Raw genomic sequence first — 27,650 nt, forward strand, 5'->3', positions numbered from 1 at the left:
TAGTATTTCACTTTGTTTTCTATGTTGCAACAACTAGTCAAGATGCCACCAATGTTCCACAATGTTTTCTAAGTTCACATTCTAGTTCATTGCATTTATAGGATTTTCAATTTCCACTAACCCAATCCTTATGCATCCAAGTACCGAGTTTTCAACCCAATTTAACCAACCCTACTTTAGGAAGCATGCAAGGAAAATTTAAAGTACAAATACAATAAACCCTACAATGCATGATTTTTACATATATATACATATGATCAATAATGGCAACATAGATATAGAAAGAAATCCAACCATTTCGGATAGCACCACCCACCTCATTTCGTTACCAATTGAAGGATAATTCGATGTGGAGGACAACTTCGTTTTGGATTACGACGAGGTTACGACGTCCAATTGAGAGATTTGCAGAATTTAGTTCATTAGGCTTGGGTCAAGACGAATCGGCGTCGGAAATCGAATTGAGGATACTCCCAAATGGTGCTTTTGGGTTTGTAACCCTTGGATGGAGTGATGTAGGGTTAGGATGATGGTGGTAGGTAGTGATAGGTAAAATATTATTTGATCCAAAGGCTACTAGTGAGTCAAAAGATAAATCCAAGAACTAGAAGCCTAAAAAGCACGGCAATGGCTTGGTGGCTTTAATATCTAGCTGCAACTCTCTCTCTCTCTTCTCTCTCTCTCTCTCTCCTATATATTATATATATATATATATATATATATAGTATAATATATGAGTCCCGCTGCTAGCTATCGATAGCACTCATCACTTTGGGTGCTATCAGTTTTCTGGGCCGTTAGATTAATCCTTGATTTTTTTTACCCAGTTAAAGATTATACTAATTGCAACCAACTACGAGCACTCAACCCTAGGGGGCCTCACCATCCCTAAAACCGCACATTTTAATCCAAGGCGAAAAAACTAATAGCACCAATAACTTGGTGCATTAATAAAGTATTCCGCACTAGTTCATAATATATATATATTTTGCATGCAATATTGTTGTACTAGTTAAGGTCCTGCACGATGCGTTCGAAAAGATAATACAACAGTATTATTATAACTATATATTAACATCATATTTTTTTTCCTATTATACATTAATATTTTAAATATTATTTATCTTAGTATTGAATAATTAAAAATTAAAGAATAATTAAAAAATAAAATTAAAGTAATTTCTTTCTAAAAATATTTAAACATAATAAGTAAAATAAATATATCAGTTTAAAATAAAACAAAAACTCATTATAGTATTAAGAAAGATAAATAATAATTTTCTATTATCAACAAGATAGAATTTACAATTAACACATAACTAATAAAGTATTTGATGATTCCTAAATTTTAAATTGGTGAAGAAATCAGTAGGTAATTATTAGAAGCACAAAATATAAGATTAATCAAAAGGCATTCAAAATCAAAATAGATATTTTTTATACCGTAAAAAAATTCAGCTACCAAATATTATATTATTATATAAATTAATTCTTAAAAAAATTGTGTGGGCCCCATAGCCCTCCAAAATAAGGAGATGTCTTCTTTAGGGTTGCTAATTCATATATGTTTTGGGAACTAAAGTGAAAAACATGCAAAATTTAGAAATTAAAATTGGCATGCAAAGAAAGTTAATTATACTATAAAAAGATTTAACTACCAAATATTATATTATTATTATATAAATTAATTCTTAAAAATTATGTGGGTCCCACAACCCTCCAAAATAAGGAGATGCCTTTTTTAGGGTTACTAATTCATATATATTTTGAGGATTAAAGTAAAAAACATACAAAATTTAAGGATGAAAATTGGCATGTAAAAGAAAGTTAAATAGGCGATAGCATGATAATTTTATTAATTCTAAAATATTTTTTAACGGTTGCTATTTTATCGCGATAAAATTAAGAGGTTTGAAAACTTAATTGGAAAAAAAAATAGGAACCAAAATAAAAATGGTAGAAAGTTTGGTAAGTACTATGCAATTAATCCTAAAAAAATTCTAAAAAATTATGGGCCCCACATTTCTCCAAAATAAGGGAGGGCCTTCAATAGGTTCCCAATTAGTATATTTACTAGTATAGTAATCCGTACGATGCGGTGGATAGATAATTAAAAATAAAATAGAACACATCGATAAAAAAGAAAAACTGTGATGAGAAAAACGATGATAAGGAATGTGACTTATTTTGCTGATGAACGAAGATAACAGTTGAAGGAAAAGAAAAATGATGGACTTGAGTTGGTTCCGGTGGAATCCCCACTCAACAAGAAGAAAAAATTATTGTGTGGCAACTTTAGAAAAAATAATGTATATATAGGTATAGAAGCTATAGGTTTATTATAAATAAATAAACAAATAAGTAAATAAATTGACTCTATCAACCCTCTTTTTGATTTGTGTGCAGTATGAGTCCTATACGAAGTAAATAATTTATTGAAGAGCCATACCACTTTTTGGAAACAGTGAAGAGACAGATTTTAATGAGCCAAGCCTGAAAACCAAAACTAAAAATAAAAAGTCAATGGGTCAAATTAATCTATCCAAGTGATGCGATCAATTTAGACTTTAATAAAGTTTCTTGAAACGTATGACTCCATCAAAAACGGCCAAAAATTTGGTTGAGTTCGGAAAATTTTACAATCGGCGTTGAAAATATTTAAACGGTTATAATTTTTCGTTCGGTGTTTGTTTTTAACGTAAAATTCTAATTTGAAAATACGCTTTTCGAGATCTACGAGTCTAAAAGCAAAGTAGTTTCGGCAGAGTTTGGGACCCAAATTCAGTTGATTTGGCCTCCTTTTTTATATTTTTAGATTATTTTTGAAAAGTTTTGTATTTTTTGTTTATTTTGAGTGCATTTATTTAGTTGTTTTCCTTAATCGGTTTAGGTTTAGAGGTATATTAGAATTTATTATATTTAGTTATTAAAAAGATTCGTGCATCGACCAATATATATATGGCATGCTGTTATTATAATTAGTCTTTAGAGTTGATTAATAATATTTTTGTTTTTATGAAAAAATTGTATTCGTTGCATATTTCTCTTTCCATCTTTGCACTTCTTCCCTCTCAATGCGAATTAGGCTTGCGTTTTGAATAGGGCCCCATCTTTCTTTGATTAATGTTTTCTATTTGAGTTATTTTAAATTTGATGACTTTATTAATTGTTCTGATTTTGATTGTGATACTGTCTGAGAGAAAAAGAAGAAATACATATTTTTTTCACTCAAATGGAGTGCAAAATCAGGCACCTCATTTGGATTTAGGATGAATTTTTAAAAATCCGAACGTGAATCCGATTACCAAATAAGAAATCCAAATTTGAATCCGAAATCGATGGATTTTAAAAATCTGTATCCAAATCTGAACCGGACCAAAATCCAAAACCCGAACCCGAGTCCAAATCCGAATCCGAACCCAAAAATCCGAATCCAGAACATGCAATGTTCCGAAAAGTTAACCGTTGGAGCAATTACAGTTTCGGCGACTCGTCAACTCTACTAATGAGTGTTAGGACAAGATTGAACTATTTTGACGCAAAATTGATGTCACAGACAGAGCCGAAACGGGAATTATATGTTGGTGGAACATGTTAGTAGGCTTAATTAAGGACAAGGGAGTATTGTATTGTACCTCTCTTCAACTACCCTTGAATGAGAATTTTGGCCTCTAGTGCACAACAGGTTATGAATCTCCTTTTCTCTCTCTCTTTAATCTCCTTTTCCCTCTCTTACTCATCCTCTTCTTCTTATTCACTTCCTACTTTCTCCCTGCTGGACTCCTCCCTGCGCATATGGTGTAGGGCTGCAATTTCTTTCACTACAATAAAAACGGTTTATAACGACACATTTAAATATAGGTACATATCAAAAAAGTGCTACTAGCTAAAATTATCGACACATTTAAAAGGTATTGCTATATGTGAGGTCGCTAGGTACATAGTGACAGTTAAAGAGTGTCGCTATAACATAAAAGAGTGTTGCTAATTTACCAACACTTATTTAAGCATTTAGCTACCGCCGAAACTTTATCTCGTTGGCTGCGGTGGCGGAGGAGGACGACAGTAAAGACTCTTCGTCTAGAATTTCAGTAGATTGAGTGAAGAGAGAAGAAAAGATGGTTATTGTTTTTTTTTTTTTTTTTTTTTTTTGTTTGTAATCGGGCCAAATGGACTGGGTGTGGTGGGTTGAGTAGAGTAATCTTTTATTTTTGGTTGGATTGGACTTTATATTTAGGCATTAGTAGATGTATTTTTAAGTTTTAGCATAAATGGGACATTTACTCAAAAGTGTACCAAACATGTATCCCTATAACCTAATTCTGTTGTAGTGTTTCCATCCACTGCCAGCCAGTAGTGCTGTCCAGTAGCAATATTAGCAGCAGCAGCAGCAGCTGCGGAGTAGCTGCAGCTGAGGAGTAATTTCTGAATTTCCTTCTCTTAATTACAGGTTTGTAGAGAGTAATTGCTGAATTTTCATGTGTAAGCTGAAAATTCAGCATCTGCGGATTTTCTTGAGTTTTAGTGATCTATTTCCTAAATTCAAATTGTTGGCAGCAAATTGGATTCTTGGAGGCGTTTTTTGTGGGAGCGAGAATCATGTGGACTTCAATCTTCAACTCCATTTCATGTATCATAATAGTTGATTGCTATTTTTATGCATTGATGCCGAATTAGAGCTTCATGCAGTCTAATTGTGTGTTGGAGTTGAATTTGGATGAAACTCTCTCCATCGACCTTGTTGTTGATCTTTGGTAATGTTGGGGACTAACTTACCTTCATCTTGAGCTAGTGGGAGAGTTGCTTGAGCTGAATTGAAGGTTCATGGAAGATGAATTTTAGTTTTATTTAAGTATCCAATCCAGCTGGCCTCTTTCTGAAATTTGGACTTGGATGCTGTAGAGCAGCATGTGAGGGTTGCGAGGCAACTGCACCTTTTTCGATTTTTCAAATTCGGGCCAGATTTTCAGCTGCCTAACTAAAATGCTCCTCGTCTACATCTGCTGGCCCACTTTTGTAAAAACACAAAATTAGTGAATTTTTTATGCAAATTGGCCATATATATATATATATTATATATATATATTAAGCTTTAAATGTAATAATAGGACATTAAAATTTTAAATCAAAGATATTGATCTTATTTTATATAGTATAAAGAATTTTCTATCAAAATTTCACGTGATTTGGATATTTCTACACCGTTAAAATTGCAAACGGCTCACTACGGCCATTGAAATTTGTTGATTTTGAGCCCATTCGATTACTAGACAAATGATATTGAAAAATAATAAAATTTATTTTCTAGGTACTCAAAATACTCTAGATCAAGTTTAACGGAGCCGATCGACGATTCGAAAGTCGCAACATCAAAAACGAGCTGGAAGCACGGAAGGCTCCGTGCTTCCGATAGCATAGTAGCCTCACTATATATACTAGTGTAGTGACTCGGGCGTTGCGGCGGGTAGATATGGCTAAAAAAAATTGCAAAGAATTAATGAAATATCAATAAAATACAAAAATAGTATATAAAGACCATATTATAAATTATAAATTTCAAATAAAAAAACTAAATTATGATAAGAAAAAAAAATCAATAATTCAAAACTAATCAATCGTGTTCAAGAGAGATTGCATATCACCCAAAACTCTACTTTTATAATAGCTTTCACAACAAAATCATAAAATAAAAATGGTCTGGCAATTATAGTATGTCAAAATCATCAAACTGCATAAGTTCATGGACAATAAAGCAAAATTTACTATAAATGACAAAAAATGAAGAAAAAGTTAAAAAGAATATTATACATGCACTTAAAAAAAACTCTTTGTATACCAATATAAAACTATTGAGGTTTAAAATATGTATAAAATTTAGACCGGCCTTCTTCAACTTTTTAACATTTATAGTAAATTTTGCTCACTCTCTCCTTAACATTTTCATAGAGGAAAATGTACCAAAAACCTTTTAGTTATAATGCATTTTGAAATAAGTTCCTTAACCTGCATCTGTGACACCCCAATAGTCCCACATCGGATGGGAAAGGGGTTGTCATTGGATTTATAAGAGACTTAAACACTAGTAATAATAACTGGGCTTAAGCATTTTGGGCTGTTGGCTGGGCCCAACGAGTTATTGTTGCTAGTGGGCTGGGTCGTTACAACATCATAACAAATAAAATAAAGTAATGTCAATAATAATAAATAAATAAATAAAGGGCATATATCAAAACGGGATATAGTTAAAGGGGCCTCCAAACATTTTAACTTACTTTTTGTTTACTTTACCTACCTAAAACATATGAGATCAAAATAAGATCTCAAATTTGCAAGATTCAACTAATTTTCAATGCAATCAAAACTGAAATTTTTTTCGAAAAATAACTATCTATCTACACGATATTTGATATTAAATAAATTTTACTCACAACACAACTAATTAGAATATAAATATGATGGATTAAGAAGAGATGAGATAGAGTTACCTCCTTGGAGCTCAAACTAAGCTTTACCTTTTTCATACACAATTAGCAAGCAAAATCTTTAATATCAGAGATAGAGAGAAAGAGGAAAAAATAAACATCCATCAAGTTTATATCAGAGAATTTAGTGAAAAAAAAATAAATTGAGAAAAGGTTATAAAGATTTTTTAGAAAGGACCGAGAAAAATTTGTAAATTTTTTTTAAGAAGCCGTTCTAACTTATATTTACACGTCTCAAAGGTATACTAAGAAGAGAATGCATTTAGGGGTGTAACTTAGTTAAGACATAATAATTATATTGCAATATGAAGATAGATTTTAGGTCAAAATCAGAATTTCAACTAATACAGAAGCAAACATTAGCATAATGCTTTTGGATATTTTATGAAAATTCAGAACAAACCACAGGATTGTTCAAACCCTAAACCCAAAGCTCACTAAAAAGAAGGCATACTTAGATAACTTTACCTTTCTAGATATCCAATTGATAGCATGGGAATGGCTAATAGTCATGCTATTTGCCCTGGCTACTTTACCTTGCACGATAGAATATATATGAAAGATAGTATCTAACCAAATCTCTCTTGATCGTCTGAGTATATGGAGAATTTTGACATTTGCATTAGTCACAAGCCTCATCGACATTACTCTGAGCAATAGTTTTTGAAACCGAAGCCTCACTAAAGTCTGCACATATAAGTTCTTATTAGATATTGTTGCAAAATTATCTAGATGTATATAGTCCTGTGAAATTCAAATTTTCTATATGTACCCATTTTCTATATGTACCCTTTGAAAGTGTAAATCCTACCAATAAATAGAAAGGGGCCGCAATCACATTCATTGGGAGAACTTAGCTTTTTAGGAGTTTTTAAAGAGCGCATTTTGTTTAAAGTACATACACACGTCCTTATCTGTAAAAGGCTAAAATTAGCAACATTATATGCAAGCTGGTATACTTGCTAAAATACTACGACAGAGATTCTGACAGCAAGATATAGAGAAGGTAGCATCACAATTTTGTTGCTACTTGCTAGGAGAGCATCAAATAAAACATTGAAGCAACACAATCTAAATAGACTTTGTATAAGGTAGCCAAGCCGACATACATACAATATTAATCAAAAAAAAGTTCACATTCACATATCATAAGCCAAAATAGAATAATCCTACAATTGAATAGAATACTAATTGATGGTTTAACTAAATACAAGGTAATAAAAATTAATGCAAAATAGAAGAGAAAGCATGAATTCAGCCATAGATCTTCATTTTAGCATTTTTGGGTTGTTTCAATTATTTTGGCATAAGTCTAAGAGTACTTAGACTAGAAAAAGAGAAGAGATAGAAAAACATTTTAGCAGATAATTTATAAATAAATTTACTTCTCTATGTTGTTTGATATGGTCTTATAATGCATCACCAAATTATTTAAAAATAAAGAAAAAGACATATAGATCAGGAGACCAACATTATATACAAACAAAAAAAATATTCGGTTTGAGAAATACATATACCTGACCAAGTTTGATTTCTCCCCTGTAAAGAACATGGGTGTTACATATAACAATGCGGTTAGTTTGTCTTGATTGATGAGAGCTGGGGAAAAAAAAGAACTGTATGTTAGTATCCATATAATTGTCCAACATATGATGATGTGGTATAGTGAGTCATATCTGAGAAATGCCAAAAAAAAAAAGGCCAAAAATGATTCCTGTGTAAATAATATTGAAAAATAATTTTAATACAAAAAGCATAGGCGTAAAAATTCTCATGCATGATTCAGAAATACAGCATAGCTAACTACTAAGTTCTATAAAATCAGAATTAGTATTTTCACTGATAATAGGTTCTGACAACATAAAGTATGTACTGGCCCTAAACAAAGAAAAGAATGTTCAAGAATAAATCTCAAATAACCCTCATGAATATATTCGGAACAATTAACCCTCAACTTTTAAGAATCTATCCTAAATAATATGAAGACCAAAACCCTTGATAAGGGAATAAGATTGAGAAGTGGAAACCCTAAAGAGAGAGATATGGCGGCAGCGGCGTCGCTCCCGTTCGTAGCAGAGGAGAAGGTGGAGGCGGAGGCGGAGAAATATATTAGGAATAATTAACCCTCAATTTTTAGAATCCATCCTAAACAATACGAAAACCAAAACCCTTGATAAGGCAATAAGATCGAGAAGTGGAAACCCTAAAGAGAGAGAGATATAGCAGCGGCGGTGTCGCTCCCATTCGCGGCGGAGGAGGAGGCGGAGGCGGAGAAGGAGGAGAGGTTGAGGATCAAGGAGAGGAAATGCTACAACGAAAGGGGAAGAAGAAACAACGCCAAGGAGCAGGAAGATGAAACGCTCCTGTCGTAAAAAAAACTGAAAATGAGAGGGAGGCGATTCGATCTGTGAGAGAGGGAAGCCGTATAGTTCATTGAGACGGTTCGGTTTAAAAGAGACGGTTCGGTTCGGTTCAGTTTACAAAAGAAGCAAGTGCGAGAAGGAAGGAGCGGTACTATTTATTAAGTCAGTTCGGTTTAAAAGAGACGGTTCGGTTCGGTTCAGTTTACAAAAGAAGCAAGTGCGAGAAGGAAGGAGCGGTACTATTTATTAAGTCAGTTCGGTTTAAAAGAGACGGTTTGATTCAAAAGAGGAGGTGGTGGGATTGAAGGAAAAATTGCCACGTGGCAAAAACATTCTGAATTCATATAAGTTTATAGGTATATATATATATATATATAGCTTTAAATGTAATTAAATATTTTAAGAATTTAACTCTTACAATTATTCGACCGAACTATTCTGATTCAGATTGGTTCAGTTCATCTATAAATTTCAATTTGATTCGGTTTAAAAAGGTTTTGAAGAAAACAAAAAAAGGAAGGTTGAGGGGTCAATTTCAAAATAACCCAAAGTTAAAGGGGCTTTCATACATTTTCACCTTAAAGAAAAAGGAGAAAAAGAAAAAAAAGAAAATGTCACTTCTTTAAAGAGTAATAAATTAGCACAAAATCGTGCCCCAAAACAATAACCGATCGCGTTGCCCTAGCTTCATCCTCTTCCTCCTCCGCGCCTCCCGATTAGCGTTTGAGTCTAGGGTTTTGTAATATACCTGACCCTCGCTCCGATGAAGTGTTCGATGCTGAGGAGAGTAGACAAATTCCAGCTCCATATCCTGAGAGAGAGAGAGAGAGAGAGAGAGAGAGAGAGAGAGAGAGAGAGAGAGAGGAGGAAGAAGAAGAGAATATTAGAGAAGAATTGGAATTTTTATTATCTTCAGCTAGGAAATTACGTTATCGTTTGGATTGGATATAAGAGGAGGAATAAGATCTTATCCCCTTTTGTACCCAAATACGAGTTGGGGTGGGTGAAAACTATTGTTCTCACCTTATCGGTTATACCGGTATAACCCCGTATGGGGTAGGAACAAGCTTGTTCCCACCCCCTTGTTCCCCTGGTAGAGAGAGAGTTATATTTTAAATTAGAATATAATTTTTTTAAAATATAAAATTTATAATATAAAATTTAAAATTTTAAAGTTTAAATTTTAATTTTGATATTTTAAATTTTTAAAATTAAAATTTTAAATTTGATATTTTATATTTTTCAAAATTAAAATTTGGCCTTAAATTTAAAATTTAAATTTTGAAAATTTAAAATTTAAAATTTAAAATTTAAATTTAAATTTTAAATTTTAAAATTTAAAAGAATTTAAAATTATAAATACAAAATTTAAAAATTTAAAATTTAAATCTAATGAGAGGGGTAATATTATTATTTTCAATTTATTATTATCCATTATTATTCTTATTATATCTTATATATTCAAATGCTATTTCTTTTATTTTTGGGAAATGCAAAATTTTTCTAGTTCTTGCTTATATTTGCAAAATTTCTTTAGTTCTTACTTATATTTGAACTTGTACCTATCCCTGAAATAACGCAATTCTTACTTATACCGAACAAAACGAAGCCATATAGGTATAAGAGTTCTTATTTATACTATTGCAACTTGGGGGACTAATTTGCAAAAAAGCTACAGTAACAGGGTGAGCTGCAATTGTTGCTCCGGTTGGGCTCTGATGGCCTATTTTCTCAGATGGACTGGGCCTCGGCTGCTTCTCCATCAATCATGGAAATGTCACTTAACGGGTTTGGGCACCCTCCTCNTATAGCTTTTTTTTTAATATTTTGTTAAATTATATACAAAAAAAAATTTAGATACCAATCTAAATTTATCGAATATTTACTTTAGTACTCTTTAATTTTAATTTTGTCACTGATTTAAGAAAAAAAATAATAAAATTGATAAAAAAAACAGAAAAACGAAATCACAGGGAGGCAAATTGATACAGTTTAAACCACAGGGTACTAAAGTGAGAAAATACGAAATCACATGGGTTTTTTTTGAAGTTATTCCAAAGTTTTGCCCTAAACTTCTCACCCCCCTGTCAGCCCTGCCACCGACCCCAGCCCCGATACCTTCCCTTCCGGCCGCTCGCCGAACGCCATCGGAAGCCCCAGCGGGGCCACATCGAAGATCGGGTTCTGCACTCTTCAGAAATCGAAACCCTCCTCGTCGCCTCTTCCTCTTCCTCTTCCTCTTCCGCTTCCGCTTCCTCCAACGATGGATCAGTAATCGGGTGGTTCTTTACAAGAATTTTTATGCTTTAGTTTCTCTCTCTCTCTCTCTCTCCTTTATTTCATCTTCTCTGAATTTTTATGCTGACTCTATGGTTTTGAGTAACAAGACCATGACTACAAAATGTAGCATCATTGTGAACATGCATTTATTAAGATTCATTACTTTTTTTTTTTTTAATCTTTAATCTCTACAGCATACATGAATATGCCCAGCATACAAGAATTATCAGCAAAAAAATTCAGAGTAAGAATTAAGACCTCAAAAGGTTTGATTATGCCCAGCAGGTTGTGAGTAAGGTTTAAGATTCATTACTTTTTTTTTTTTTAATCTTTAATCTCTACAGCATACATGAATATGCCCAGCATACAAGAATTATCAGCAAAAAATAAGGTTTTAAGAATTAAGACCTCAAAAGGTTTGATTATGCCCAGCAGGTTGTGAGTAAGGTTTGAAAGTCACAAGCATATGCATTGATTAAAAACATGGGTGTTAACTGGCAATACTGTGAATTTCCGATGATCTTGGAGAAATAGCCATATGGAGATACAGATTTGAGTTTGCTATTTGCTTAATTATTTATTTATTTTGGGGCATAATATAGTTTGCTATTTTTTTTACTTAATTAGCCTAATTTTGTAGCTCTTTATTCTTATATTCTTAAGAATTATGAATATTTATACTAATAGCATAAATCTTGAGAGGAAAAAAACTTAATTTAATAGCCGAATTTTTTATCCCGAATTTTTAATTGGTGAACGTATAATATCCGTATAAATCACGTATCCGAATAATTGGCGTATCCGTTTTTTAGCTGTATTTTTCAACGAATTTAAAAATTAGAAGACGAATTTTATCCGAATTATACCCGTACCGAATTTTTGCTGAATCCAAATTAACTAACTATGTAATCTTCTCTTCAACCCTAATCCCTCCATCTCCTATCTGGCTTAGTCCTTGACAGGTTTCGAGAGGAGCGGGGGGTGGGAGGAAGGGGCGGAGATGGGGGATCCGGAGCTCGTCCTCTTCAACTCCATGTCGAAGCAGAAGGAGCCCTTCAAGCCGATAGTTGACGGGAAGGCCTCCATGTACGTTTGCGGCGTCACCCCCTACGATCTCAGCCACATCGGCCACGCCCGCGCCTACGTCGCCTTTGACGTGCTCCACAGGTCCCTTCTTCTTCTCGTCCTTCCTCTTTGCCTTGTTTCGGATCCGAGAGTGGTTTTGCTTTGAGTGCGATCGCTGTAGTAGTAATTGTTGTAGAGGTTGTTTGTTGTATGAATTTTGGCGAATTAGTGCTTATTGCCTCTAAATTTGGAGTAATTTATGGTTAAAGTAGATTTAATGCATCGGAGGTAACTCCTTAAGGAGTGTTTTGTTTAGTTCTTGGTATGAGAAGCATTAAAATTTTGAATTTTTGGTGGGAAATTTGCACTCGGCACTAAAATTTTGAAATTTTAGTGGGAAATTTGCACTCAGTGTTGAGTAAAAGAGTGTTAAAGATGAGTTGGTGGATATTGAAGTAATTGATCTTCCGCAGCATAGCTTAATGTTTTGAATAATTAGATAGATGAGATATTCTTCATCATCTTCACTCTGAAAGCATTTTACACAATGAAACGATTTTGAGTAATTTGAGGACTTTATGCATATTGCAAAATTACCTTTTGGGCATGCTAATTATTTTCCAAGTCATTTATCTAGATTGGCAATTATTTTTGTATATATGGACATAAATTTTGTGATGTAAGATTGTGTAATTTGGATCTATTGGTTCCTTGATTACAGATACTTGAAGCATTTGGGATATGAAATTAAGTACGTGCGCAACTTCACTGATATCGACGACAAGGTTAGTAAGTTTTAAATTAGAATGAAATAGCATGTATTTACTTTTTCACCTAGAGGAGGCTTTTGCTATCAAGGTTTGCATGCTGTGCTTTTAAATATTGTTAGTCACATGACTAGCTGAGTATGCTTCCAGGTATTCTAGCTTGATGTGGGTATGCTGTGGTAGCTTGCTTTTGTACTAATACAAGAACTAAGTAAAACTTCTGCTCATTTTGTAGATCATCAAACGAGCAAATGAAGCTGGGGAGGATCCATTAAGTTTAAGTAGCCGATTTAGCAAAGAATTCTTGGATGATATGGCTGTCCTTCAATGCTTGCCTCCAACTCATGAACCACGTGTGACAGATCACACAAACCAGATAAAGGATATGATAGCAAAGGTAGTTCCTTGCCGAGCATTGAATATTTATATATTTTTTTTATTGAAGTGGTGATGCAAATTTTGTTCCCTGTGATGCAAAAGATCACATGGTACTTCATTACTGTTCCGTCTTATTGATCTTCTCTCAATCTTTGATTTACTAGATCTTTTTTCTTCTTATTGCTTTTGTTTTGTTTTCTGATGAAAATTTCATGTTCTTGTGCTGACAGATAATTGATAATGGCCATGCCTACACTCTTGAGGGAGATGTTTACTTTTCTGTTGATAGTTTTCCCGATTATTGCCGTTTGTCTGGACGGAAGTTAGATGACAATCTTGCAGGTGGAGGTGGACGAGCCTCTGTTGATCTGAGAAAGCGGAATCCCGCAGACTTTGCATTATGGAAGGTGGGGAGCTCATGTTTAACTTTCAGCATATGTCCTTTTAAACTTTGCATTATTTATCAGTAATTTGTACTGTTCTGGTATTCTAACTGTTTTTTGGATTTTTCACTTGGGCATTTGCCCTTAAACTTTCTCATTGTTTTTAATTCAATCTCTGACCATGAAAAAGATTTTCACAAGATGTGACATTTTCCAATAAATAACTTTTTTGACCCTGTTCCAAAGTATTGAATCAAGGAAGTCATTTTACAGGAAATACATAGATTTTTTTTTTGGCCGGTTAGCGATGGATTACAATATATGAGAAAGTTGAGGGACTAAAGTGTTAAAGTGAAAAGTCTAAGGGTTAAATAGCAATAACAGGACTGTATGCGGATCTCCCATACATTTTACCTTATCCGTTATGCTATATATATATATATATATATAGAGTCCGGCTACTGTACTATCGATAGTACCAAGCCTATATATATATATAATATATAGAGTCCGGCTACTATACTATCGATAGTACCAAGCCCTTGGTACTATTGATTATTCTACCGTTAGATCTACCCTTTGATCATTTCCACCCGTTAGATTATACTATTAAACCAACCACCCACTCAACCCTAGGGGACCACTATCATCCTAACTGCACATCTATTCATCCAACGGCCGAAAAGTCGATAGTACCAAGGGCTTGGTACTATTGATAGTATAGTAGCATAATTCTATATATCTATATATATCCTTTTTAAATTTTTTTAATTTAACTTTCAGTCTGCTAAGCCTGGTGAGCCAAGTTGGGAAAGTCCATGGGGCCCAGGGCGACCAGGGTGGCATATTGAATGCAGTGCCATGAGTTCTCATTATTTAGGCCATGCTTTCGATATTCATGGTGGGGGAAAGGATTTGATCTTCCCTCACCATGAAAACGAGCTCGCGCAGAGTCGAGCTGCTTGTCCAGAAAGCAACGTGAACTATTGGATGCATAATGGCTTCGTCAACCGGGATAATCAGAAAATGTCCAAGTCAGACAATAACTTCTTCACAATCCGAGATGTAAGCGGTCATAACAACTTAACACTTTTGTATGTCCCATCAATTTAATACTGCAAGATTTCTATCTGAGGCATAAAATTCTATTTTCTCGAATGCAGATAATTGAGAAATATCATCCTTTAGCATTAAGGTTCTTCTTAATGCGCACACACTACCGGGCAGATGTGAATTACTCTGATAGACAGCTTGACACCGCATCGGATCGTGTCTTCTACATATATCAGGTGTGTTACTTGTTTGGAGAAACAAGTTAAGGTCATCTTTGAGTTGGCTTGAGCTTTCTAGGAGGTATTGTTTGGGTAGAGCTGTTTGGAGCTACGCTAACAGTTCTTTCCTCCTCAAAACCCATTCAGTAGTTTCTGAATGCAGCATATGTACAAGCTTCTTCAAGTTGGAGCTTGTTTTTGTTGGGTCTCATTCGTGCTCCCACTCGGCCAATAATTCCAGACATTTTGCTTGCTAAATACTTTTGGAAGCTGTTTGAGACCAAACATATAGTAGCTCGAGCTTTTAAATGCTCTACAGGATATAAGAGTTAATTCTTTGTTTATTTTCCCCACATGTAGACTATACAGGACTGTGAAAAGGCTCTATCCCCATTTCGTGAAGGAAATATCAAAGGTCAGATTCCAGATGATATCAGAGAACTGGTCAATAAGTTCCCCGCCAATTTCACAGCTTCTATGTCTGATGATTTGCACACTACTGCTGTTCTGGATGACCTAATGGAACCTCTGAAGGCAATCAACAGCAATTTGAAGAAATTTAAGGTACAAGGGATCTGGAAAATCAAATTGGGCTTCAAGTTTGTTGTTTGAATCAAGGACGCTTATTAGCTGACTGTAGTTGCTACTTTCGTGTTTGCTTCTCCTATTCAAAAGGGTAAGAAGCAGCAGCAATCGCTTATTCAAGCCCTGATTGCTTTGGAAAAAGAAGTTAAGGATGTACTTGGGATCCTTGGTCTGATGCCGTCGTCATCTTGTGCAGAGGTATTTAATGAGTTAAAAGTTTTCCTGTGTAGGCCTCCTTGACTTTTTGTTTATGTAACAGTTCCCTTGGGCCTTGTTTGATCATATACATGTCCCCCCCCCCTCCCCCCCCTTTTTGAAACTAAAGTTCTACACAATTAAATGTGCCGATGGATGATGATTTTTTGCAATCTATACTGAAGTTTGTTTGGCAGCAAAAGATAAAAAATTTAGTAACAACTCTTTTCACTTTTCTCTTTTGTCCTCTCCTTTCTGTTTACAAAAAATGAGTTCGCAAATAGCAAGAGTTGAATATTCGTGCGGTTCATTTCATCACCTAGAATTTGAATTTAACACAAAAAGATGAGGAAAACATTAGTGTAGCCTAATGAGGCATCAGCTTTTACTTTCCATTTTTATTCGAGCACTTCTGTTTGCCTAAATGGACTGGCCATTGGGAGTTGACAACAATTCTAACATGTGTTGCCATGCATCCTAGTGGCCAAATACTGAGATGATTTTTATTCGGACAGCAAATTTACCAAAGTAGATGGAAAGAGATCAACAATAACAGGATGTTAATTATATAAACATAATATTTAATGTACTTATCATCAAAACTACCCATCATTGGAGTGATCCCTATACATTTTATTTACTTTAGCTTAAGTTTCTATTTTGGATAATCTTCATTTGAAGTTGTATTCAACCTTACAATATACTTTTCTTTTCTTTTTTTTTTCTTTTTTTTCTTTTTTGGCCCCCAACTCTACAGGTGTTGCAACAACTAAAAGAGAAGGCACTAAAGAGAGCGGGGATGTCGGAGGAAGAACTCTCGCAGAAGATTGAGGAGAGGACATTGGCGAGGAAGAACAAACAGTACAGCGAATCCGATAGGATCAGGAAAGAGCTCAGCGCCGTGGGGATCGCCCTAATGGATGAACCAGGTGGTACAGTATGGAGACCGTGCGAACCCGAGCGTCCAGAAGATTAACCAATTTCTGAACCGATAAATTATCGTAACTTACCTTATTTACCATTTTTCACAGCGGTCGGTTGGCATGTATAAGTTAAAGAGGTCTTATAGTTATAGGTTGCAATTTTTGACCAGTGGAATCTCACTTACTCGGACAGGGGACTTTCCCTTTCGATTATTTAATGTGCGCTGATTTAATAGGATTGTACAAGATAAACAAAGAACCCCTCGAATGGTTGTTTCCCTGCACTACTTTACAAATATTTTATTTATCTGACTCACATTGTATCCAAATATGGCAAGCTTGCGACTTTTTTGGTGGATTTTTTTGTCGACGAATCTAATGAATTCGACGCACATAATCTCTCGTGCTATTAAGATGAAGGTATTTATAGAGCACGATTGCTGATTATATCGTGTGGATTCTGTTCTTGTTTTCCTGCGCCTTTTTGCGAGTTCGGTGGAGTGAAACTTTAATACGCATACAAATATGGAATTCATTTGTTGTTTTGGTTAAGTATTGCTAGTGTTTTACTATTTTTGCACTCTCTTGGTTGTGTATGATGGGTTTTGAAGCTGTCTTTTAATTACAATAAAAATTGTTTTCTATGTATCTACATGTGGGCATCTCTGTGTTTTCTTTTGTACTGGTATGAGTATCATCGTGCATCTGGTAGCTCTAGATTATGCATCTAGTAGCATCTTGCATCTGGTAGCCCTTTGTGCTTTTAATGACATATCATCATATTTTGTAGGATTTTTATATTCAGCCGTTGATTTTTAATCCCTTCGATCATTAGGCAAATGATATTAAAAAATTTCAAAATTTATTTTTTAAAAACTTCGAATGCTCTAAATCTAATCTAACGGAGCCGATCGTTGATTCGAAAGTCGCAACATCGAAAATGACTTGAAAGCACGAAGGGCTTCGTACTTCCAGAAGTATACCAACCTCTCTCTCTCTCTCTCTCTTTCTCTCCCATATATATATATATATATATATAGAGTTGAACTGGGTTACTATTAGTAGCAAAATCTCATTGTTGCTACCAGTTTTTTAGCCTTTGGATCAACTCTTTTCATTATTTCTAACCATTGGATTAAATACTATAACCCAGTGGGGACCACTCAACCCTAGGGGGACCACTCAACTCTAACCGACTAATATCATCCTGATCATACAATTTTTCATCCAAGGGTTAAAAACTTGATAGCAAAAAGAACGTTTTACTATTAATAGTATTCCAGCCTAATATATATATATATATATATATATATTCTATATATTCAAGCTTCTCGAGCCTAATTCGAGCGAGCCGAGTAATACTCAAGCTCGGCTTGAAATGAATTTCGGGCTTTTTCCTTTGTTCAAGCTTGGCTCATTTAATTTCGAGTCGAGCTCGAGCGAGCCAAATATCGAGTCGAACGCGAGTCGAACGCGAGCCGGCTCGTTCATTTGCCAGCCCTAATATTATGGTAGTTAATGTTTTGAGTTAGTGAGGTAATTAGTAAGTTGGTAATGACGTAGGAGTGACCTATATATTAGATCGTTGGCGCTAACCATTATTCCTAAAAACTCAAACTGTTAGAAATATACAATCAATTCATTTAAAATGTATAGACACAGCGCTTACAAATATTGATTGTGACTCAGCCCAACCAGTCTCATGCCATTTCGAATACGACTCGGTCCAATCCAGCTTTCCAACCTGACCTCCCACCATAGGGCAGAATATTGATCCCTTTAAGCCAACACTATATTACTGTGAGTAGTCGAGCTATGAACCTATGAGCTTACATTATCGGGTTTAGTGGAGAACATGTGTTGATTGTGATTTTTTTTTTTTCTGCGTAAAATTTTTTTCGAATCTAAAAATAATGAAACGCATTTCTAATTGACAACTTAATTTTTAAAAAAATCAGTTGTTTTATATGGTATCATAATAGAAAGTCTCGAGTGAAAATAAAAGATTAGAAACTTTCAAGCATTCCAAATATTCCAGAAAAAAGGAAAAAGAAATTTAAAAACACATTCATGCTCATGCATGGCTACAAAATAATGAAAACAAAACACTAGATAGAAAATGGCAAGAAATTACATTAAACCCCTCACACAATTTTCTAATTAGTCGCGACAAATTAAGAGAAAACAACCAATTAATCTCCAACATAATACAAAGTATATATATAGCAGTTATTAATTCAGCACCAGCAGGAAATAATTGATGAGTGCTTGAGGGACCATTATGAACAAAACCCAAACTGTACACAGACACAAGTTAAACATGCAAATCAAACCCTAATAATAATAATAATAATAATAATAATAACAATAATAAACATACTTTAAGCAAGTCACGTCCCTCAAGCCTTATTAGCATGATCAGTAGGAATAGCCCATCTCTGAGCCCCTACAACTGGAATAGTAGTCATTTTGTATGGTTAGTGGATTATAAGGAATATGATGATGATCACCTATCACTGGGGCTACAGCAAAATGCCCATTTTGTTGTGCTATCACTGGGGCTATGTCAAAGAAACCATTTTGCTCTACTATCTGCAAAAAAAAAATAATAATAATAAAAATAAAAATAAAAATAAAAATAATTTATAATAAGGCTAAAATATAGAAAATCCTCTTATAAATACCGGCTTCTTTCATTTTCCTCCATTGACTTTCAAAAACATATATTTTGCTTCCTTAGGATTTCAGAATTGTTTTCAGGAGGGTACGGCGTTAATGGAGAGGGCACAACGACCAAATTGTCCTTACTTTTTCTATAAACAAAAAAATAAAATTTTAATATATTTCTGTTATTTTGAAGAATATTTTTTTTATAAATCATAAAAAATGGACAGAATAGTCATGGAATGTCCTGCAGAGTGGGGCTAAATATAACAATTTGAAATGTTGAGGGGATAAAATATAAAGTTTTGAGAGTTAAAAAAAAAAAAGTAAAGAAAAAGATATTTATAAGGAAATTTTCTGTAATTTAACCTAACAATAATTTATGGTCAATTGGAATAGATAATCATTGTGTTAATTCACCGATAAATATTGATAAGTTACGATTTTAATACCTTTTCTTGGAGAAGTTCATTAGTGGCCTTCAGTATGCCTTCCTGTTCATCATCAAATGTAACTAATATAAATATGGGAAAACCATTGCATTTTTATATTTATATTGCATTTTTATATTTATATTATGACGCCCCACTTTCCAGAAAGTCACCCATCCTAGAACCACTCCAGTCCTAATCCGCTTAACTCTCTTAGTCCCTTGGACCTAACGACCACTCAAATATGCTATAACCGGATTAAGAGATTTAGTCCTATTATATCTTATATATAAAACTATCTGGGATCTTTTATAGATATATATATATTATATATATTATATATTATTATATCTATATATATATACTATTAATTAGGGTCTGGAATATATTGAAGGCTCGTTTGTTGTTCGCGCGATTTATCTTTTAAGATTCCCTACTAATCAAGGGAATAAAAAAACATGCGTGTTTGGCTACGCACTAAGAGGGCGTTTGTGTTGGAGGGTGGGTAGTCTGCCCGCAGAACAGGTGTAGTGGGACGAATACATGCAGTCTGCAAATGCGTGCAGTGTGATAAACTAACAGTCAGTCTGTTTGGTTTTACGCGGAGATTGCAATGCGGTGCGCATTATATTGCTTTCTGGTTTGGTAATATAAGCTTGCATAGTTGTATTTTATGATTTTGTCACCTCTTCAGAGGTAGGGTAGTGGTGAGCTTACCTATCATAAACATAAATAATTGTATAGAATTTAATTAATTATTTAAATTTATATGATAAATAAAATAAGTGATATATATAATATTTTTATATTTTTCGAATAAGTTCGTCAACGTTAGGTTAATCGTTTTAGGACAGCAGTTTAAAATGTTTTTAATTGTTTAATGTTTAATATGTAAACAAATTAGAGAAATGTTAGAACCCTGTCTTCGCATTTTTTTTTATCAAATTTGAATAATTATGATTTAATTAAACTTATGTAATTAACAGTACGACGATCGACATTCATAGGTATAAAATTTTAGAAAAAAAAAACGTAATATTTATATTTTAAATTAGCATAGAATTTAAAAGAAATAGATATTTTGCACAAAGCTGTGTATTTTTAAAAAATTTTGATGAGTATTTGAGGTTTATTGATAAGTTATTTTTTATTTACCTTATAAATATATTATTGTGTTCTATTAGTATGATTTATTTATTTTTATTGTTATTGTGGGCGATCCTATCCATCACCAATGGGTGGGCAGTTGGTGACTTGGAGCGACGAGAATTGTGTGGGAGGCGGGTAGGCTTCCGGAACGGGTGGAAGCGGGGGAGCATGGTTGTGGCCTTCGTTGTGCAGTGTGGGAAGCGTGGGCAGTCGTGGTGAACGGTGCAGGAGGGGTGTACGAGAAGGGCTCGAATACTAAAGAGGAATTGTGGGTGTGCACGCATTGCGAGACTGGCGCGGGGGGGGTTAGCCGAGTGCGAGATACGACAACCAGAAGACAGTCCCTAATTTTTTAGCGTGTGATGGGTTGATTATGGGGTGAAGGTATTGGATGTGACTTGGGAAGTAAGGGGATGGTGGCACCGCACACAATACTAATGCGTCGTGTTTTTGTAGAGAGTCCGGCGTGAGGGAGAGTCGCGGGATATCCTCATATTAGATGGATTGGGCGGTAAGTAATAATTTGCCTGCTAATGGCGGTCGTCTTTTGCTTGTTACGGCGGCTCGGGCGCGCGCGCTAAGTTGATAGTTATTTTTTCTTTACTACTGCGTAACCTTATATCTCTCTCTAAACTTATTTTTCTCTCTAAAATTCAACTTTTTTTCTCTCTCTAAACTAAGCTTTCCTCTCTCTCTCTCTCTTTCTAAAATTTCAATTCTCTCACTCCCTCTAATTTCGACTATATTTTTTTCTATTTTTTTAATTATGCTCTCTCTCTCTAACTTATACTCTCTTTCCCTTTTTCTAAAATGATATTGAAACTTTTGGTAACATTATCTAAAATTAAATAAATAAATAAATTAATTAATTGTATATTTTTTTTAATATTAAATAACATGGCTAATTAATATTACCGTACGAACCAAACACAGGAATTCCACATTCTTAGTAATAGGATGAATACGAATAAGATTCTCGAATATCTTTTATTCCTAGTAATCTTTCATAATGCGAACCAAATGCACCCTAATAGTAAAGCACTCTTTTTGCTATCAAGTTTTTAACCCTTGGATGAAAAATTGTAGGGTTATGATGATATTAGTCAGTTAGAGTTGAGTGATCCCTCTAGGGTTGAGTGGTCTCCACTGGGTTATAATATTTAATCCAATGGTTAGAAATAATGAAAAGAGTTGATTCAAAGGCTAAAAAACTGGTAGCAATAATAGGATTTTGCTACTAATAGTAGCCCAGTCCAACTATATATATATATATATATATATATGCTAAGGCTACTAGTATACTCTTATGAGTATAGAGCCCTTCATACTCATAAGTTGTTTTAAATGATTGAGTTTTCGAATCGACGATCCACTCCGCTAAAGATGATCTAAAGTATTTGAAACTTGTAGAAAATAAATTTCATAATTTTTCAAAATCATAATGAAGTTCATCAAGCAGATATAAAATGAACAGTTAAAATCGAACGACGTCTTAAAAATAGATGATCGGATCCTTCAATTTAAGATCGGAGTTATTGATCTTTATCTGTATAGTGAATAGAATTTTCTATCAAAAATTCAACCGATTTCGATTCTTTTATACCGTTAAATTAGCAAATATCTCATATCGGCCGTTAAAAATTGTCAAATTTGTGACTTTTAGATCATAAGGTAAATGATGTTGAAAAATTATAAAATTTGATTTCTAGACGTTTTAAATGTTATAGATAACGTTTAACGATGTGGATTGTCGATTCGGAAGCTCTATCATCGAAAATAAGTTATGAGTACGAGGGCGATGGTACTCTTATAAGAGTATAGTAGCCGAACTCTCTCTCTCTCTCTCTCTCTCTCTCTCTCTCTCTCTCTATATCAAGAAGAAGATAAAGAAAATTAAATAAATTGAATTAAAAATAAGAAGGAATGTAAATAAATTTTGCCATAAAATAAGGAAAAATAAATAAAGTTTAGAATTAAAAAATATAGATTCATAGTAAATATTTTCGTGCAAAAATTTGGATAAAGCATAAGTTTTATTTTTTCTTGTTGTAAGATAAAGAAGGAATTAAAAGTTTGTTTAAATTCTGTAATTTATTTTACGTAAGGAAAGTACCAAAATATGGTCTGTTACAGACCGAAATTGAAATATCTGTTTTATATATATTATATATATATATATATATATATATATATATATATATATATATATTGCAAAGAAATTTATCATATGAAACAAACACTTTCAGAAAAAATGAGCGAAATTTTCCTCTTTTTATTTTTTTATTCTTTTGAGAACAGATAATTTGCGGGCGAAGCTTAACTAAAGTACTAGCAATTAAACATCGAGCTACCTTATTTTTCAGGGATTGGATCTCTTGGAACATCATCTGCATCTGTTTGTAGCGGATTCAAAAATATGTCTCTTAATTATCAATCTTATGATCAGAAAAAATTTAAAAAAAAAAATCTTGCATGAAAACTGCGCACCTTTGCGGCGCGGATGTTGTACATCCATATCTCTAGATGCCTTTCTAAGGCAAGCAACTCTTCCAGTGCCATGTGTTCGGCGGTTCGATCCCCAAACATGTACCTGCGACCGTTTTAATTAATTACATATATATATATATATATATATGCGCTTCAAAACTGTATGCAAGTAAATGATTACTTGCTTTGTGCTTAATTTTGCTTGTTTTCTTTTTTTTTTTGGGCTTATTATAAGTTCATTGATCTTCATATACACCGTAACTATAGATCAGATTCATAGGAAGTTTCTTGGATATTAGTTAGTGTTGTTTTTGAGACATTTATGTGAAATGACTACAAAATATTTGAAAAACAATGCCTCACTCAAGAAGAGGATGAATAATTTATGAAGCAGATCATATATGTATCCTATCTATAGACTTATGTAAATTTCTCAAATCTATGCATGCAAGTGGAGCTAGCTTGAGAAAGTTTCTTTAAAGGAAAATTGGATTAAAGGAATTGTAGAGATTGGTGATGAAAGATTTTACTTTTCTGTAAAAGTTTAACCTCCAAGAGAATGCTATTTTAGGCCCCACATGCGCGCATGTGGTATTTTGACAAAAATAAAAGGAAATTAAATGAAGTAAAGTACTCAAAGCGCTCGTGCTCTGGTACCATGCGAAGCTTAACCACGAGAGAATGACGTTTCCATCATTTTCGCTCAACATATATAGGTCACATTTTCCTATTACATATTGGAAAAAGGAATCTTTAGAGTATATACGTACATATATGCATGCTTATGTGGAGGATTAATTACCTGAGACCCTTCTGCAGCAGGTTGATCTCTTGCTTTAACATCATAACCTCGTGCTCAGGCTCCTGATTATAGAAGTAGTAATGTAAATATGTGAAAAATTAAATTAATTACCAACAATATAGTTATATTATTTATTTGCATATTTATTTTCCTTTTAGATATTCTAGGAAACATTAGTGCTTAATTTCTAGAGGGTTAAAACATTGATAAGATATGAGGTTTTAAATATTTGGATTTCACAACTAGCTAGCCTGAGTTTTGGATCATTTGGAAAAGCCTATTTATCCTTTGACAGTTAATTAATTCTCATTTTACTATCCAATTATGTATAAATATTCGATTTGGATTTGACTTTTAGTATCGGTTCAATAGGTAAATACATGTCCGTAACTGTAACTGTATTTGTATCTGTATCCGTATCCATATCCGTTGTAAAAAGATGGACAAGAATATGAGTTGAGGCACTTGCCATGTACATGCGGTCGGTTTGTTTAATTTCACCTGCAGTTTTTATTATGATTGTGTCCGAATAAACCTCTACTTGACACCTTAAATCACATGCATGACACAATATAATTAATTTAACCCATCCGATTAATGGAATTGTGTGATTATAAATGAGTGAAGTTAGCTAGTCCAAGAAGATAATTATGTATTAATAAAAGACCAAAAAAAAAAAAAAAAAAAAAAAAAAAAACTAGTGTATAATATTAGTCCCTTCTCTTTAGCACATATCCTAGCTAGCTACTTGTTCCCCTTGAATTGACAGTAAAGCAAAGCATATTCTCCCTAGAATATTTAAATGTTTACTCTCTCTCTCTCTCTCTCTCTCTCTCTCTCTCTCTCTGTGTTTATAATTGTGCAGCATTAAGTATCACTAGTAAATAAGCAAACAAATGAAGGAAAAGAAAAACATTTAGCCATCCATAGCATTGATAAGTCATGAAATGCTGTTGCATAATAATGTGAAAAAACCAGAAGAGTAGAATCACACCCTTCACACACACACACACACACACACAAAAAGAATGAAAAGGAAAGTGAAAAAAAAGGAAAAAAAAAGAGAAAAAGATAGAAGAGTAGAAGCATAAATAGGGCTCACCTGGGGTTGGCTCAACTCACCACCTTCAGCATGAACTTCCCCACACGCATTTTTGTACCTCTCAATCAACCCCTCCATAGTCCTTAATTTTGACAAAATAATTCAATAACATTGTCATCAATTTTAAAACTTGGAGCTAAAATCTGTCTAAGTTGTCGATTTCTATCTAAATTATAGATAATTGATTTTGGATCAACTTCATCAAATTCAAGTTAATTACACATTTTCTACGACAGCGTGAAATTTGACCATGAAGACACTAAAATTAATAACAAAACATTTGGGCATGATCTACCATTTCCAAAAGGCTAAGCTAATATGTACAAAAATTATGAATTTTGGAAAACTATATCATGAATCTTATGGAAGATTTAAAAGGTAAAAGTGTATAAAACTTAATTATCCTAACTATGAATTAATCATTTTGATTTGACTAGCCGATTTTTTAAAACTTTTAATTTTACTATCCAGCCTTTTAATTCATTTGATTCGAGTCGGTCAAGGGCAATTTGATTTTAAAACTTGAATGCGTCATTTATCTTTACAGATTTAGTTAACATATTTCATGCAATTCTCACAATTAACTTAAATTTTGAAGTCAAAATGCTGTTAACCGACTCAACTCAAGCAAACTGAAAAATTAAATGGTAAAATTAAAATTTTAAAAGGTCGGATAATCGAATCACAATGATCCATATAGTTTGGATAAATTTTGTACCTCTTTACCAAACTCAAATCACTGTTTTTGCTACTTCTAGATGCTGAATAAAGTAGATTTTTTTTAAAAAAAATTAGATATATAGAGGCCTTTAACATATTATCAAACATTGTAGCATTTTTAGACCGATTTTGAGGCATCTAAGATTTGGTTTTACTATATATACTTGTACAAAAAGCGCGTGCGAGTATAACTTAAAAGTGTGTAATTTGATTCCTAGCTATATTTAGCAACTGAACTGAATCTACAAGAAGGGATCGATCGAATGAAGTGATCATATATATATATACATACCCCTTAGTGGCAAGGTCGTAGAGCTTCCCATGCGTGGAGAAGATGATGATGCCGATGTCGGCGTCGCACAGCACCGACAGCTCCCTCGCCTTCTTCAGGAGCCCGGCGCGCCGCTTGCAGAACGTCACCTGCCGGTGGACCGGGTTCTCGATCCTCTTCATCTGCACCTTTCCGCGAGCCATGCAAATAATATATATGTATGTATGTATATTTGTATGTAATATAGTTATATCTCTTTTTTTTTTCTCTTTGCACACAACCTCCCACTAGTTTGAACTAGCTTCGAGGTTGTTGCTGCTGTGAAGAGCTTTCGCTCTCTTTCTCTCTCTCTTCTCTCTTTCCCCCCCTCTTACAACAACAATGGTCACTTATAGTGTGAAGGTTATGGGGTTAATATAGTACAGCCTATATATTTTACATAGAATAATAGGTTTTTGTCACCTTTACACATCAGAGGTTCCCTTTTTCCCCATAGCCACTTATATATGCATGTTCACTTGATGAGTCCTCTCCAACCATTTGGTTCAATATATATACAAGGGATTTTATATCATGACTAACCATATATATATATAGAGAGAGAGAGAGAGAGAGAGAGAGAATTGAGCTCCTATGCTTTTAGAAATACTAAGCTATTGGCACAAGTAGGTTTTCGAGCCTTGAATTAAGGAATGTGCTCGTAGGTTTTCGGTCCTTGTAGTTAGGATGATAGCGGTTCCGTAGGGTTGAGTGGGTGATTGCTTGAATAGTATGATCTAACGGTAATTTAACGGATGAAAATAGTCAGAGAAATAGATCTAACGGCGAAAAACTTACAAGATCCTAATGCTTTGTGGTTTTAAAAGCACTATAGCCATACTATAAATATGCATACAAGTATATATAAATAGAGTTAGGCTGGAATATTATTGATAGCAAAAGACCTTTTTTGCTATCAAGTTTTTAACCATTTGATGAAAAATTGTAGGGTTAGAATGAAATTTGATATATATATATATATATATATATATATATACACACACACACAGTGGGTTATATTAAGAAGAGTTCGGGTGGAATATTGGTTGAATTATATATATACACACACAGAGTGGGTCATATTAAGAAGATCAGGTTAGGTGGATGGGTGGTTGGTTGAATAGTACAATCTAATGGATGGAAATGATCAAAGAATAGATCTAACGGCAGAAAGCTCGATATATAGTATTAAGAGCTTGGTACTATCGATAATATAGTAGCCGGACTCTATACATATACACAAACAGTGGGTCATATTAAGAAGTGGTTCGGCATTTGGATTGGCGAATAGAT

At 33.7% G+C, this 27,650-nt stretch overlaps 2 protein-coding genes and 2 long non-coding RNA genes across 8 annotated transcripts; 2 read left to right on the top strand and 2 right to left on the bottom strand.

Annotated features, from left to right (window-relative positions):
* LOC109719919 lies at positions 4,334-4,852 on the top strand. Its single transcript, XR_002218829.1, has 2 exons — positions 4,334-4,450; positions 4,558-4,852. It is a non-coding gene; the product is annotated as an uncharacterized LOC109719919 (long non-coding RNA).
* LOC109706749 lies at positions 6,758-9,923 on the bottom strand. 4 transcript variants are annotated; one of them, XR_002215310.1, is made up of 4 exons: positions 9,869-9,923; positions 9,594-9,656; positions 8,000-8,081; positions 6,758-7,169 (listed from the first exon to the last, which is right to left on the bottom strand). It is a non-coding gene; the product is annotated as an uncharacterized LOC109706749 (long non-coding RNA). The 4 variants fall into 4 exon arrangements; XR_002215311.1 differs by lacking the exon at positions 9,869-9,923 and adding an exon at positions 9,774-9,821; XR_002215309.1 differs by lacking the exon at positions 9,869-9,923 and having other exon boundaries at positions 9,594-9,819.
* On the top strand, positions 10,921-17,089 carry LOC109716482 (cysteine--tRNA ligase, chloroplastic/mitochondrial-like). The gene is made up of 10 exons (XM_020241962.1): positions 10,921-11,144; positions 12,078-12,292; positions 12,912-12,975; positions 13,193-13,354; positions 13,566-13,742; positions 14,502-14,783; positions 14,882-15,007; positions 15,350-15,553; positions 15,665-15,772; positions 16,527-17,089. The coding sequence occupies exons 2-10, from the start codon at positions 12,126-12,128 to the stop codon at positions 16,743-16,745; spliced, it is 1,509 nt and encodes a 502-aa protein (XP_020097551.1). The 5' UTR covers positions 10,921-11,144; positions 12,078-12,125; the 3' UTR covers positions 16,746-17,089.
* LOC109707623 (MADS-box transcription factor 26-like) lies at positions 18,787-26,748 on the bottom strand. Of its 2 annotated transcripts, XM_020229036.1 has the most exons (7): positions 26,340-26,732; positions 25,328-25,409; positions 24,226-24,287; positions 23,424-23,526; positions 23,288-23,329; positions 19,809-19,850; positions 18,787-19,284 (listed from the first exon to the last, which is right to left on the bottom strand). In XM_020229036.1, the coding sequence occupies exons 1-7, from the start codon at positions 26,519-26,521 to the stop codon at positions 19,111-19,113; spliced, it is 687 nt and encodes a 228-aa protein (XP_020084625.1). In that variant the 5' UTR covers positions 26,522-26,732; the 3' UTR covers positions 18,787-19,110. The 2 variants fall into 2 exon arrangements, with proteins under 2 accessions (XP_020084625.1, XP_020084635.1); XM_020229046.1 differs by lacking the exon at positions 19,809-19,850 and having other exon boundaries at positions 26,340-26,748.

This window comes from Ananas comosus, linkage group 1 (assembly GCF_001540865.1).
Source record: "Ananas comosus cultivar F153 linkage group 1, ASM154086v1, whole genome shotgun sequence".
NCBI lineage: Eukaryota > Viridiplantae > Streptophyta > Magnoliopsida > Poales > Bromeliaceae > Ananas > Ananas comosus.

Coding starts and splice junctions, on each gene's coding strand:
- LOC109716482 (XM_020241962.1), top strand. CDS start 12,126: ATGGGGGATCCGGAGCTCGTCCTCTTCAACTCCATGTCGAAGCAGAAG. Junction 12,293..12,911: donor GCCTTTGACGTGCTCCACAG/GTCCCTTCTTCT, acceptor CCTTGATTACAG/ATACTTGAAGCATTTGGGAT. Junction 15,554..15,664: donor GCAATTTGAAGAAATTTAAG/GTACAAGGGATC, acceptor CCTATTCAAAAG/GGTAAGAAGCAGCAGCAATC.
- LOC109707623 (XM_020229036.1), bottom strand. CDS start 26,521: ATGGCTCGCGGAAAGGTGCAGATGAAGAGGATCGAGAACCCGGTCCAC. Junction 23,527..24,225: donor CTGCTGCAGAAGGGTCTCAG/GTAATTAATCCT, acceptor AAACGGTCGCAG/GTACATGTTTGGGGATCGAA. Junction 19,851..23,287: donor TCCAATCCCTGAAAAATAAG/GTAGCTCGATGT, acceptor GATGATGAACAG/GAAGGCATACTGAAGGCCAC.